At 37.2% G+C, this 15,307-nt stretch overlaps 1 protein-coding gene across 1 annotated transcript in view; it reads right to left on the reverse strand.

The window, feature by feature from the left end:
* The window catches only part of ube2f (ubiquitin-conjugating enzyme E2F (putative)), an 11,715-nt gene extending 656 nt beyond the window's left edge, over positions 1-11,059 (reverse strand). The window contains exons 1-10 of the mRNA XM_027028204.2: positions 10,811-11,059; positions 9,096-9,292; positions 4,664-4,693; positions 3,511-3,576; positions 3,200-3,267; positions 2,857-2,927; positions 2,548-2,605; positions 2,051-2,083; positions 699-761; positions 1-296 (exon numbers count right to left, since the gene is read on the reverse strand). The exon at positions 1-296 is cut by the window's left edge and continues 656 nt beyond it. Coding sequence (XP_026884005.2) covers positions 246-296; positions 699-761; positions 2,051-2,083; positions 2,548-2,605; positions 2,857-2,927; positions 3,200-3,267; positions 3,511-3,576; positions 4,664-4,693; positions 9,096-9,213 — 558 coding nt within the window. The 5' untranslated portion in view covers positions 9,214-9,292; positions 10,811-11,059 and the 3' untranslated portion in view covers positions 1-245. The remainder of the gene's footprint in view (positions 297-698; positions 762-2,050; positions 2,084-2,547; positions 2,606-2,856; positions 2,928-3,199; positions 3,268-3,510; positions 3,577-4,663; positions 4,694-9,095; positions 9,293-10,810) is intronic.
* Between the last annotated feature and the right edge of the window lie 4,248 nt (positions 11,060-15,307).

Genomic DNA, 15,307 nt, shown 5'->3' on the forward strand with positions numbered 1-15,307 from the left:
GACCAGCTGTGGTAGACTGTGGGCTTCCTCAGACAGCCCTGAACAAGTTTAAAGAAAAAACAACAAACAAACAAAACCTAAAGACAAGCCCACCAATCCCTTTCCTGACACGCGGGAACTCGCGATTCAAGCCACATGTCATTTCTTTCACATGGCATTTGTCAATGATTGAGGGTTTCGTGTCCATTGCACTCAGGGCTCGTTGAGTAGGCGTTATGTAGCGGAGTGACGCAAGGTAGCGCACGTCATCTTGCATAACTTCTGATGAAGTCCTGCACTTTGCTCCTGAAGTCATCCTGGAACAGATATGGGGGTAGTGGGAGGGTATTATTAACATCTTAAACAGACATACATTGCTCACCCTATCACTCCCTCTCCCTCAGACATTTTCACACGCACACATGGCATAAACTGCTAAGTGCTAAGCAACATCAGTTATTCCAACAACCCCAAATTATCTTTAAGGGATTATTTTAAAAGCTTCAAAGACATCATTTTTAAGTTTCTAAAGTATAACCAACATTAGGGCTCAGCCATAATCCCTCTACCCTGCCTGATCAAATAATTTTTGATGGAAAATCAAACCAACAAACAAGAACAAGTTATGGTTAACAAAAGAATGAGACTGTGGTGTGACCAGATTGAACAATTCTCAACACTGCTATGTGAAGAATATGCCAATGAGCACTTGAGCTCACCTTATCCCGTAAATGATGTTCCGCCGCATCAATGTTCAATGGGTCGTCAAAATTCAAAAGATCCTGGGGAAAACAGGCCTGTTTATTCTTGTTACAGGATGTCAGCTTTCTGAAATATATCACTATGATTCTTTGTTTCCAGCTTTGATAAGCACATCTTATATCAGACCACCCAGCAGAACCACAAGAGACAAAAAACACGATAGGAGTGCACAGAGCAATAAACTATTGCTTACATTGCTATTTACTTAATGATATGTTAGATCAGGTTTAAAAGTGAACTCAAATTGTCTCAGAACTTGAGGAGAAAAAAATGAAAGGGCTTGTGTTGTTTGTTCCTGGTTATAACAATTTGAAAACCAAAGCTGACAGAGTGCAGCACTAAATCTTCACTTGAATCTAGTGCTGGGATCTTATTTTATTGTTCTAATTTGATTATACTACTAGGAAAGATAGATATATATATATATATATATATATATATATATATATATATATATATACATACACACATACATATACATATATATACACACACACACGCGTGCACACACACGTATATAAACTGGTTTACCTGTATGTAACTGCAATTTTTACTACCTCTATATATGTATGTGAGTGTGTGTATGTACAGTTGTGGCCAAAAGTTGAGAGACTGACACAAATTTTGGTTTTCACAAAGTTTACTGCCTCAGATTTTTTAGATCCTTTGGTTATATGTTTATATGGTATAGTGAAGTACAATTATAAGTATTTCATAAATTTTTAAAGGAATAAGGAATGGTATCACAACATCCTCCAACAGCAACTTCTCCCAATGATCCAAAACCAATTTGGTGATGATCATTTATTTTTCCAGCATGACAGAGCACCATGTCATAAGGCAAAAGTGATAACCAAGTGGCTCAGTGAACAAAAAATTAAAATTTTGGGTGCATCCCCAGATATCAATCTCATTGAAAACCTCTGGTCAGTCCTCATAAAGTGGGTAAACAAACAAAAACACAGAAACTGTGATCAATTTCCAGCACTGAATAGGCAAGAATGGGTCCCCATCAGTCAAGATTTTGCCCAGAAGCTGATATCCAGCATGCCAAGGCAAATTGCAGAAGTCTTAAAAAGAAGGGTCAATACTATAAATATTAAGTCTTTGCTTAAACTGGATGTATTTGTCAAAGTTTAAAAACTTATGAAATGTATAAATTATAGTTGTACTTCACTATACCATATAAACAACAGATCTTAAAAAAACTGCCTGTGTGTGTGTGTGTGTGTGTGTGTGTATCATATATATATATATATATATATATATAAATAAATAAAAGATAGAGAGAGAAATAGACAACACTTACAGTGAACAGCGAATTCAATCCCCATACTACATCCTAAAAAGAGAACACTACAGATTAGTATACAAATATACACTAGGTGAGCTGCATGTGAAAACAGTCCAATGCCAAAATATCATTCACCTGAAATCACATTTTTAAACTGCTGTTATGTTGGGATAACGGCCTCATGATAAATTGCAGTATAGGGACTATGCTGGGAAATATAGGCACAACAAAGCCACTTTGTGCTTATGTATGCTCCAGTCTTTAAGTACATCTTTAAAATCTTTAAGAGTGACTCCACACTGACAATGTTAACAAGCTGTGGATGAAAAAAAAAGATACAGCCGCTTATCTTCTGTTGGCTTATACTGGCATGGCTTATACACTCAAGTATGATGGCACGTGTTGCATTCGCATAATGTCGTTTGTAGCATTCAAGTGTGATGACAAGTATAGCATTTGAGTGACATCGTGTGCTCAAGTGTGCTGTTGTGTGATGGCTGGAGTGGAGTCACCTTCAGTGTGCGTGTTGGTGCCCAGCCTGTGCCGTCGATTGAATGCTCTCTTAGTAAGCTAAGGGACAACATTCAATAATAACAAAGCTCAAACAAATGTTTGATATATTTAATAAGTAAATAAATAATGAATGAAAACGAGTAACCAGCAATAACTGAAAATAGCAATGACACTGTCTAGCAGTAATAAGGCTGCTGGCTTACTTGAATAACCTTACACATCTAGTTGAATCAATCACATGATTAATTAATTATGATGAGAAGATGCATCTAAACACTCTAAGGATATGAATGAACAAATATCAGTACCTAAGGCAGATTTCCCCCGTCTCTGCAATGTTCGGGTGCCATATTCTCGTCAAACACTTCACCTTAGGGGGCTGAGGAGTGGAAAATAAAAAATTAAAATCTAATAAAGATTATATATTAGTGCACTCCAAACCAGTACTTACACTGCTTCGTAGATATGCCTCTGCGTGCGTGCGTGCGTGCGTGCGTGTGTGCGAATCAGTGTTATCCTGCACATGTAATCCATGTTCTGTAAAATTATTTTCCAGTTCTCAAAATCACATTTTCACCCCAAAACACCTAAAAACTTTGAGTGTGAAATATCTGATATGGTGGCATGTCAGGGTACGATAACTCCACTTACCACCATATTATAGGCTTCAGGGACTTCAATTTCAAATTGAAACTTCCCACCCTGGTAATAGCCTTCATCTAAGGAGAAACAATGAGGCAAAATACAAGTAAATGTGCTTGATTTGCTCCACTTTTACAGCCTGTTATTTGAGTTTAAAGTTTTTGACTTAAAGGAACTATTTCACCCAACCCATGCTGATACTGCTGAGTAACTCATGAATGTAGTTATATTAGAGAAGGAGATTATGCAAACACCCTACTTACATTCATTATTGTCATTATATAAGCATGGACGTTCTTTAAGTTATAGAAGTAATTTACCTGGAGAAATGGCAAGCTGAAAGTAATGGAGCTTGTTTGGATCAGGAAATGTGACCTTGCAGGTATCTGCATCAAGACAAAAAACACTTTATTAAGGCAGCAGTCTTATGCATATCATATGGAGATTGCATTCATGGATTCCCTCCATTAGGCCAGTGCTTTCCTGTCCGAGTCATAGTGGTTGACAGTACTAGTGACTCAGAACTAGCAGTGCTTTTTTTTTTTTTTTTCCTCTAACAAACGTGATACAACCAGGGTTTTCCCTGCTTTTTTGAAGGCTTAGGTGAAGAATATCTGAAATGGAGACTAGGGGTGTGGTTAATTAAATAAATTATCATCTACTTAAGAAAAACTCTCTTCTCCTTACAGATTAAATGCATGACTAGAATATAGTGGAATATAATGCAGTGACAAACATATTAAAACTGACATCAATATTGAGTCATAAGGCCTACTGCTCTCTACTCAAGTGCACAGCAAGCAGGTGTGTTAACTGGCTGTATTAAGCTAAACCTGCCCACCAAGATACTGCAATTTAAAAACAAAGAAAGGTCTGATCCAGTGTTGATTACAGCCAGCCAAACCGGGGCCATAACTTGGAGATGCTAGAATGTGGAATCTGATTGACAGGCATGCAGTTCCTGTCATGGTGACAGGCAGTCTATTTTACCAAGTAAACAGCGTCACTGTGCATTTTCGATCACATAACATACACCGCAATGGAAAAAGCTTAAAACTTTTTTTTATTATTTTTAACTGCAAACTTAAAAAAAGTGAGAAACACTTTGCTGAACCACCTTATGTTTACAATGGCAGGGAGAATCCTTTAACTCGACCAGTGTGAAAGAGGATCAGATGTGTCAGAGAAGGGGAAACAGTATTGGAGGTAATGCAGGAGTGTCCCAGGCTCAGCAGAGAAAACATGACATTGAATCGGCTGACGTTTTCAGTTACATGGTACAAAATAGGAAAATAAATTATGTTAAATATTTGTAAAAATGTTATTCTTTATTTCATGTTGAGTAAAGACCATTTTTGACATTTTACAAGACTGCATGTTCAATAAACCAGAATTACAGAATAAAGAGCATGCATACATGTTTGCATGAATGTTTGTATGTATGTATGTATGTATGTATGTATGTTTACTTACTGGGAAGGTTGGCCTCGAGCTCTGAGACCTCTGTGGACAGAAACAAAAGCGAAAAGTTTTTTGTTTTTGTTTTTAAATACATTTGTATGCAGCTTCGAGGAGTGCATTTCAATGGGTAAATATCTAAGTAGATAAATAAACCATAATTTGTATAACAACACCTTTCCAAGCTACAAAGTATTTCACAGTGAACAAAAAAAAAACAAAGATGATTAATAAAATGCATAAAAATACACAAAAATGCATAATGATTTGAATGAATAACATTTTCTATGCCCTAGCCTCAAAAAGTGAGGTTTTTTTTGTTTGTTTTTTTTGTCTTTTTCTGAACAGATCCTTAGACTCAATGAGTAAGATCTAAAGGCAGGCGTGTGGGAGCACGTCCTACAAAAACACAATCACCTTCCTTTTTTCCTTGGGACTGCTAGGATGCCTTAAGTGGAGGACCTCAGTGTCCTTGCATCTGAATATGCAACTGACAAATCTAAAGTTTATGGGCAGCCAATGCAGGGATGGCAGTTCTGGAGTAATATGCACCTTTCTTCTAGTCTTTGTAAGAACATGAGGCACTGCATTTGTGGCTAACCTAAGATGTGTGATAGTGCATACATAAAGCATTACAATTAACATAATGTGATGAAGGATATCTCTCTCTATGTCCCGGAAGGAAAGCCTTTGTCTCATTTTAGCTATATGTCTCAAATGGAGGTAGCAATACTCTAACAGTCTTTATATGTGCACAGATAAATTTAGGTGAGAACCAAAAATCACACCCAGATTTCTAAAGTACATTTCAGGACATCCATCCCATTATAGATACTATACATATAGTTGGATTTTTTAAATCTGCTGAAACCATCTTGCTTAACAGAGAGATAAAGCTGAGTACCACCAGCATAAAGATTATAAGGTATATTAAAATGACAAATCAAATTTCCCAGAAAGAGCATGTAAGGGATCCTTGGGGAACCCTTCAAAAATGATAAGCATATAAAGAACATCCTGTCTCCAGCAGACATTAAACATTTTGATGTAAACCAATTTAAAGCTGGCCTTGATATGCCAATCTACAGATGCAGCATATTCCACAAAATGCCATGATCAATATTATCGGAAGCCGCATCGATATCGGGTGAAACAAAAAATACAAGTCTCCAGCATCAACATCCATTCAAATATAATCGAAAAATTGTCAGAATTGCTTCTAGGTTAAAAGCTATTTTAACCAGGTTAAAAAATTTTTGAGATAAAAGACAGTTTTCAAATTGGTCTAAAATTAATACAATTTATAGAATCAAGGCCAGGTTTTTTTTAAAGACTAGGCTGCACAACTGCCAATGTACAACAATCAAGAACAAACCCAGACTTAAACAATTTCTCAATGAATTATACATAAATACCAAAACAACCAAAAACCCTTCGAAAAATTTGCAAGGGGAATATTGCCAGGAGAAGTAGAATAGTGCAAAAACTGCACCTCTAAGGAGCACACCCAAAATGTTGCCATACCGGTACTGCTGTGATAAAACATTTACACAGGGCTGCACATAACTGCAACACTATCCTTTGTAGTACTGACAGATGAATGCTTTAATAGAAAAATGATAAGATATTACTAAGATATTACATTATTTTCATTGTGTACCAATCTCATTTGTTCCAAACTGCAGTGTTCTTTATATAACATATGTAAATAATTTCAGTAAAAATAAAAACATTAGGGTGACTCACATCAAAGGTTCAGCACTGCATTTTAATATGTCTTAGAAATATAACTGCAGTATAATCACAATATTGCATTTTTTATCCACATTGCGCGGCGCTGCATTTAAACAATGCCACCTGCTACACCTGTTAATCTAAAAGACATCCAGACCAAAGAAATTGCCATGCAACACGTCACTGGCTCCTGTGGGCTTTAAGCTTTAGGTCAGGGCAGACCAAATAGGTTCAGTTCTAAGGATACCACTCGTTAAGGCCGCTCAAGATCTGCTGCTCTCTGGGTGTTATAAATAGAGCTCCCCTTTTCTGGCCCACATCATATGACATGTTCGCTACACACATGTAAAGCATGCCTCAGATAGCTGATAGGGTGACCAAACGTTTCATACAAAATGTTTTGAAGGTTCTGTTTTTGTGTGTTCTGATTGTTTATAGCACATTTTCTATGGCTGCAGTTTTGGTGCCACAGGCCCATATCAAAAATAAAAATAAATACTGAACTACACATGCCCATATGGACAATAAAAATAAAAACCCTGACGTGAAGGTGAAATGGGACAAATAAATGCACTCATGGTTTAAAGTGGTCCTCTGTGGACAACCGAATCATAAGCGTGTCAAAAACGTAATAAATAAAAACGTTAAACGTCAGGCTATGATTTACTTTATGCCAAAACATGTTTTTGTTTGGGCTGCTCCATCATAATCAGGAATTAAGGATGACACCATTGCTGGTTTCACAGCAAACCACAGTCAAATGCATGACAATTAGTATTACAGTTTCAAATTTTAATGGTCATTAAAAAGAAAAAATAAATAAAATACTGTCCAGCATCTAGCAAAGTTAGCACCGGGCTCCAAGATATATGCACAACGAGTATGCAACATGGTTTTGTTTAGTGTCTGTGAAAACATGGCAGAAGACAGTGACAATGCTCTGGAGATTTTAGCCTTCTATGAGGACCAAGTGTGGTCATATCTCATACTATGTCTCTCCAACTTGCAAATAGCTTTTTGATAATGTACACTGAAGCTTTCAGTGTTACCTACTCGTGTAAAAAAAACACTACACATTGTCAGTGGTGTAGTGGAGCTGGCACTTGTTTTTCCCACCTCAGCCCTAGCTGAATGCCTTTTAAGAATAAACTGTTTTTATTTGCATATTCTTGAAACACAACACTGTTTAGAACAATGTATTTTCTTCTTCTGTATGGATTTTCCAGCGTAACTACAATGTGCCAGCATTATTTGTATTTATCTGAAGTTCAGTAAATAGCCTAGTTGAACTCTTATGAACTCTTGAGCCAATTAGGCTACTTTGCTGCCAGAGGGAACTGAACTGGACTGCTTTTTAATTTACCCTCTACAGCATTATCAGTATATTCTAAAATGATCTACAAATTAACCGATATTATACCAAGACTTTTAGAAAACAACATGCACAAGCAGAATTGACGATACTTATTGCCCGCGCTTGGAGATTCACATCTTCCTTACAGGCTCATTTAAGCATCTGGAGTCATGCATGGGAATGCAGAATTAGGTGGCTCAAATTTTGCACTTAAATACCTGTATCTGCACTTCACTTTCGAGTGTTTTTGTAGCCTGAGAAAGTAATGTCATCTATGACAGACTTCTTATTGTACACCAGTTCATTTCAACAAATAGATGTGGGATAGCCTATCGCATTCTTTTAATACGGATATTTAACAACAGTAACAGGGCTAGACCTAATAACAACAACAACAACAAAAACAGCTTTGACACACTGCCCCTCATCTTTTATATGGTCTCTCCATCATGGTTTCGTTTGCACACTATATTGGCCTACTTGCACACAATGCATTAACAAAAAATAAATAAATGCGAGCAATGAATCATTGCATTTTGAATACATGGGCAATTTTGCTTCTTTTTTTTACTCAGATAATACAGATACATTTGTTGAATCAAGATTGGGGCATTTTCCTCCACATTTTCCATCTGCTCAGTTTCGTTACCACTACTCTATGCTCTCATGCAGTGTTTAGGGTCACATCTTGTAACATCACATATATTTATTTGGAAGTGGACTGAGACTGACATGCCAAGGGGTCTCGGCCCACTTGTTTAGTGTGCACCAGAGTTCGAAAGGTAGGGCTCTCACCCCAACAAACCATACTAACAGTGCAATCACACAAGTCTGAACATACCCTTTAAAGATGCAAGACTGTTGATTATTGGCAACAGTCTCTATCACACTGGCCTTTGATTATGATTCATTACAGTTCAGCCTCATGGTGCTGATTATGGTGCTCATATTTGGGCTCATCATGCATTAAAAGAGCACTGAACTGGATTAAGGAGCAATCAGATTTTTTCGATGAGACTTTCTCAGAAAAATAACATGACTGATTCTGAGAGCCATTCTCTTTTACATCTGGAAAGCACCCTATTAACTGCCCCCAAAAGCCCCTCCTGCCTGAGTAGTTGAAACAGTTCCACCTGTTTCCAAAATGGAGCAGAATCTGCTACAAGAGAAAACCTTGCATTGCTCAGTCCACATCAGTGCTGTCCAGACCATACCAAACCTCAAACTTTGGGAAAGGTACCCTGTTTCTGAAGATAAACTATGTGAAAAAGCATGCCAAAACTGCCTATCAGTTAATATATTAACATTACATTGTTAATATATTAACATTAATCAGCAGTTGATCTTTGCCCATAGTACCTTTAATGAGTAGCCGATCTCTGATGGACACTCTGTGCGAGGTATCGTTGGAGCCTGCGGGACCTCCTCTCGCTGTCACCCCCTCCTCTCTCTTCAGCTTACTCGCCAGTGTCAGCATAGCTGACCAAAGCACTCACACATACACACACTCACACACACACACACACACGCACACACACACGCACGCACGCACCCACCTGCTCAAAGATAATTTGAAAACATTGTGACACAACAAACAGCAAAACAACCCAAACAATATGCATATCAACCTAGACAGACATGTTCACTTCCTGGTAATATAGGTATATAAACTCTTTTTTTAAAGCTTTAAAAAGGTTTTGAACAGTGATGCCATATAGTATTTATATGCATGAACACTACACTGACTGATTGCTTTACTGGGTATAGCTGTACCAAAAAAAAAAAAAAAAATCTTCCAAATGTTTTATGGTCAGTTATAAATTGTAATTTAATGTTATACTCTGAAGTTAGTTTATTATACATTGATTACATGTGAGTCCTGTGCCCTGTGTTAAGGTTAAGTTTTACTGTGACGTGGTTTTGACCAAAATGCAGCGGTCAGCTGGACGCTTCTAATATACATTTATAATATAAATGTAAATATAAATGTAAATATAATATATAATATAATATATAAAAATTAATGTAAATATAATATAAATATATTATACATTTATAATATAAATGTGACTTGTATATGCCAACACTTATGAACACATCATAAATCGAAAACTAAGAATTTATGAAAGTGTTTTTTTAAACAGGTTATTCATAAAAAAGGCCACATTAAATATGGCAAAATTGTGCAGAGAATAAGACAATTACCAGCAGCTATTCTGAGTAGGCTACACAGAACTGACTAAAAAAATATACTGGTAACCTATTAGCATGGATAAATCTACAGAGTAGCTATACCTAAATAAGTAATAAACTGACAACTCAGTGTAGAACCCAAAACATTCCAAATGGTTTTCTGGTTGATGGTACTTGATAATTTTACTTGTGTTTATTAACTGTCACTTCTCTCAATTTGGAGCTTATGCTCTAATTAGTTAAATGTATTATAGATAAAACATAAAAATGTGTAGCTTTTGAAGACATGGACATATCGATTATTGTTTACCCCCGTATTAGTTTTCCAGACATTATATCATACAAGCTCAATTTGTATCTAAACTTGAACAGTCTGCAAGGCTACAAGAAACAAATGATAATGAGCTGAAGACCGAAAAAATATCTATCATTTCAGCCAACCAATAAGCCAGCTAGCTACCTAAGCCAAAATGTCTAATTCCTAGAAGAAAATATAATTAATTATTCATCACTATAACCTACATCTGTTTATACCTATATATGGTTGCTAGTTAAATTATGGAGATTGTGAAGATTTTTGCTACTCTGACAAATGTATAGGTAGTTAGCTAGCTAAAATACTCAGGACTGCAGTTTGACAAGCTGTAGGTGATCCCTCAAACTAAACATAAGGTAGAAATGGTAAGACAGTGAACCGGCTTTCCGCTTAGTTAGGACTGCTTATACTAGTATTTAGCAGTACCCTTATTTTGATCTATATCGTTTTGAACTGATGCACAATCTAGTGCAAACGATAACTAGACACGTCAAAAGCTATTCAATCAACTGAGAAAAGAACACAGTGGCTAGATGGCATTAGCTGTTGGTTAACGCTAACTTACCTTGCTAGCTAGTTAGCTAGCTAGCTACCTGCTGCTGCGGAAGCTAACGGGTACCAGAAATTGACAAAGTATCCGTATTACATCATAGTAAGTCCGCACGAAAGAAACCAATATCATTACTGGGTCATAATAATAACGGTAGTTGTTTTCAGATGCTGCTGTTTAAACTAACGAAAACAGAAGATTAGTGTGCATTAACTTGGAAAACACCTCCAGCAGATGTCAACAGCGGAAGTGGTGGGTGCTACCTGCACGTGCAACCAATAGCTCCTCCACTACATACAAATGCAGACGTAAAGTTCCGCCTCACACAAGCGTTCATTGTAACGGTTATGCTATTTACTCGTTTCATTTTAACAGGTGTGCCCTTTGCGGCTTTCTCCCAGAAAAACAAAATTTACAAATGATAATACTATAAAATTTTCGTTAGTATGGCAAGTTTTAACTGTTTGAGCCTGCTGTGTTAATTTACATAAACAGCAGGTGGCAATATTGAACTATCACAGCGTCAGCATTTCACAAGAGAATGATTTGTTGCCGCACAATGGCAGGTATTGCTTCAGGCCCTAAGAATGTATTTAATATATTTCCTTATACTCATATTTCCGTGTATTTGTGTTAATATGAAATTTTATTAAATGGTTGCGTTTGAATTTTCCTTTCCTGTTCAGGCTGCCACAAGTCTTTAGAGCCCTTAAGATCTTACAGATATCCTCACTGCCTCATCTGATGTGACACTGCCACTCAGATATAACCACAGCAGAGGTTTCCAAAAGTCAGCAATACTGTGTGACAGACAACTCAGGGACAAGAGCTTTAATTATTCATTGGAGACCGGACTTGTCTATAGGCTAATCAATCAGGCCAGGCTGGGTTGTGATGCGTTTATGGGAGTCAGGGTTGAGGGTATCACTTTTGATCACATCCATCTCTTTCAGGTTCTGTCATAGAGACATGTTAAAACCTAAAACAAAGCTTGTACACACAAATATTAAAACCTCAAATATTTGTAAACCTTCAGGCATGGTTAAACAAGCACAGCACAGTAGAATGCTACTCAACATATGCAAAAATAGAAGAAAAAAAAATGTTGATGACAAATAATCTAAACAAATAATAAATTAATTAAAATATTAAAATTTTTATTAAAATAAGAATAGACAATCAGATCATTTATACATACCTTAGTAATCACCAAAAAATAAATTTAAAAGAATGAAAAGGGATAAAATGATCTGATAAACAAAACAAGATGAACAAACCCCCCCCCACACACACACACGCACACGCACACACACACACACACACACACACACACACACACACACACACACACACACACACACACACACACACAAGGGAGATGGGGCAGAGGAAGGGAGACTTCAATCAGATGCCATTTTCAGGCATTGCACCCCATTATCACTGTACATGAGAGCTGTGCACACAATGACAGTTGAACAAAGGATTTAATTAGGAGAGCAGAGATCAAGAAAACTCCCTACTCTATCTCCAAACCATTCACATAGCAATAGCATTACCCACTACATAATATTTTTATAAAAACACGTGATTTTTTAAATGTCACTTGCTGTCCTCATAAGATGTGGCCTTCTTAGTTTCAGAAGCTACTTCATATTACACCTAACAAGGAGAGGAAAAAGTAACCTCTGGGGTGTGTGTAGGTTGTAGACAGAACCGGTGATGGTCATATACTGTGTCTGCTAGAGAGTGATGTTGCTGCCCTCAGGGTCAATGGCTTATAAACCATACAGACTGCTGACCATTGTGTTTATGTGTGCATGTGTTCCTCATATCATCTTAAATATACCAATTTTTGCTTCTTTTAAGGACAAAGTCAAGGGTGTGAACTAATTTATGAATGATTTACACATCATAAATGTAATCAATAGGACAGATTACATTAGATGGCTGGATTAAATAAATAAAGCCTCCTCTATTAGCAGGTAAATGAGAATAACGACTAAACTGCAGATGTGCTGGCTTTGATTAATGTGGCTTGTCAGTGCCTGGTGTACTTCTGTCATCCCATCCATTACGTTCCCATTTAGGTGATGCTCTGCCATTCTTTCCCCATCCCCCAGGATAACGGACAGGGTGCTACACAAAGGGAACATAGCCACTGTATGTGTGTGTGTGTGTGTGGGTGTGTGTGTGTGTGTGTGTGTGTGTGTGTGTGTGTGTGTGTGTGTGTGTGTGTGTGTGTGTTTCACAGTAAGAGAAAAGAAAGAGAGAGAAAGTAAGAGGAAGTGAGAGCAAGACCGATACAGAAGGGAAAAGGGGTCACCCATATCTGTGCATTCACATTTATGTATGAGTATGTAAGATAAACAGAGACAGTATATGTGCATAACTCAGAATCAACTAAACCTCTTTAATTGTTATTCAGTGATACATAATGATAGAATTAACAGACAAAGCATTAGTCACTTAGACAGAGCAATGTACCTTTCTGTGCAGTTCCATAATTTAGAATCCCCTCTGACTGATTTGTACATTTGGACCAACACAATACAACCTCACTTTCAACAGCCTAAAATAATGGCCACTGGAATGGACATTTGAACCAACTGACCATGTCAGAAGCAGTAAAGGTAATTCACAACCAAAGCTAATAATTAACACAACCATATAAATATGCTATGTAATAAACCGAAACATGTCAAACATTTTGTAATTTCTTCAAATATTCTTATCATTAGGTCACAGCATCATAAAAGGTGCTGCTGTGTGTTGATCTATGAGGTTAGTCGTGCCTAATGGTGGAGGAGTGGCCTTGTGTGAAATGAGGCTAATCGATTTTTGCATTGATGTGCAGTCTTCTCTTTCTCGCTGTCGTCTGGTCTGTACGCAGGCTGGATTCACCCCCAATGGGTGCCTAATGGATCACACCCAATGCACACCATCTTAGTGCTTGAGGTTAAATCTGCATTTCCAAAAGCGGTGACCTGTACCACGGACACTCTGTCATCCCGTCTGCCAATGGAAAGCAGAATTGCAAGAGCGATCCTGGCGGATGACAGGAAGACGAACCCAGTTGAAGAGGAATCCCAAACAGCATGACCAGTTTGAGTTCAGTTCAGCACTTTCACTCAAACTGTTTCAACCGACAAAAACTAAAATGGAGCAGAACTGTTCTTTGCTAGCTCTATCTGTCTAAACTTGTACAGTATGTTCTCTTGTTCAAATCTTATTTATCCTATTTAATTCATATATTTTTAAAGTTTCATTCAGTTCCACTTGTGTGTGTGTGTGTGTGTGTGTGTGTGTGTGTGTGTGTGTGTGTGTGTGTGTGTGCGTGTGTGTGTGTGCGTGTGTGTGTGTGTGTGTGTCTGTGTCTGCGAACCTATGTTATGCAAAGCTTTGAATGCATGTGGCTATAGGTGTAGTAATTGTTTTTGGTATTCTCTGCTACAGCCACATAATGTGTTTAAGGGGTTTACAGATTGTTGGGCCTGGAAAAATAAGGCCAAACAACTAGAAAAGTACTGTTCAGAATCAACTATTATAGTCTTATTTGTATCGTTAAGGTATGACTTCCAGTAGGGAGAAGTTTGAATTCCATAATGATTCTAAAGTATTTGGTTTACATTATTTTATCTTGCATGTTAATCCAAATAAAGTATTTAAATGTGTGTGGAAGTGTGTACAACTTGCATTTCTATACACAAATCCATACAGCCTTTCAGTTTTGTTCCGAAATACCTGTTTGCGGAGACTATGGTCTAATATGGAGGTCAGCCCAGCAGAATTATAACACTAAGTTCATTAAGCGCTCCAAGCTCTGAAGGTTCATCAATATTTAACAACTTTAAAAAAACATTAAGGCAGCAGCTGCCAGTACTTTTTTTTCTTTTAGCTGACTCCCTCATGGCCAGAGGCAAGAATCTGCAAAAACATATTTTGTCTGGGGATCATGTTTATGGTCATTTGAATTTGCCATATGTATATGCTTCTTTATCCAACTGGACTCCACTGTCAGACAAAATAATAAAATTATGTAAACTTTTTTTAAAAACAGAATTTTGCAAACTCTTTTAAAAAAAATATAATTTTTTTTCTTCTTGCTGCTTATAATTTGCAGTTGGTATTTGCCTTCATAAAAATGAAATATATTCTACATGTCCATGGATTTTGTGAGGTATGGAATGGGGGTTCTAAAGAACTGTCAGGTAACACTTTGCTGTTTTGACCCTGCACAATGTGACTTTACATTGGAATGTTTGAGACATTTCTGTTATTGCTCTTATCATAAAATACACAGTGTAAAAGGCAGCATGTTCATACTGTTTTAAAATACACTTTTTCCATACTTATAACTATGCAATTTTATGCAGTTCTATGCATGTGTTACAGACCTTTTGCCTACAGGAAGGACCAAGATTGAAAAACACAGGTGTAGCCCATGGGGTAAGGTCAAGGCTTTGATGTTGCAGGCCTGCATCAAGTCAGACCAGGCTATTCCTTTCATGCAGG

The sequence above is a fragment of the Electrophorus electricus genome, chromosome 16 (assembly GCF_013358815.1).
Source record: "Electrophorus electricus isolate fEleEle1 chromosome 16, fEleEle1.pri, whole genome shotgun sequence".
Classification (NCBI taxonomy): domain Eukaryota; kingdom Metazoa; phylum Chordata; class Actinopteri; order Gymnotiformes; family Gymnotidae; genus Electrophorus; species Electrophorus electricus.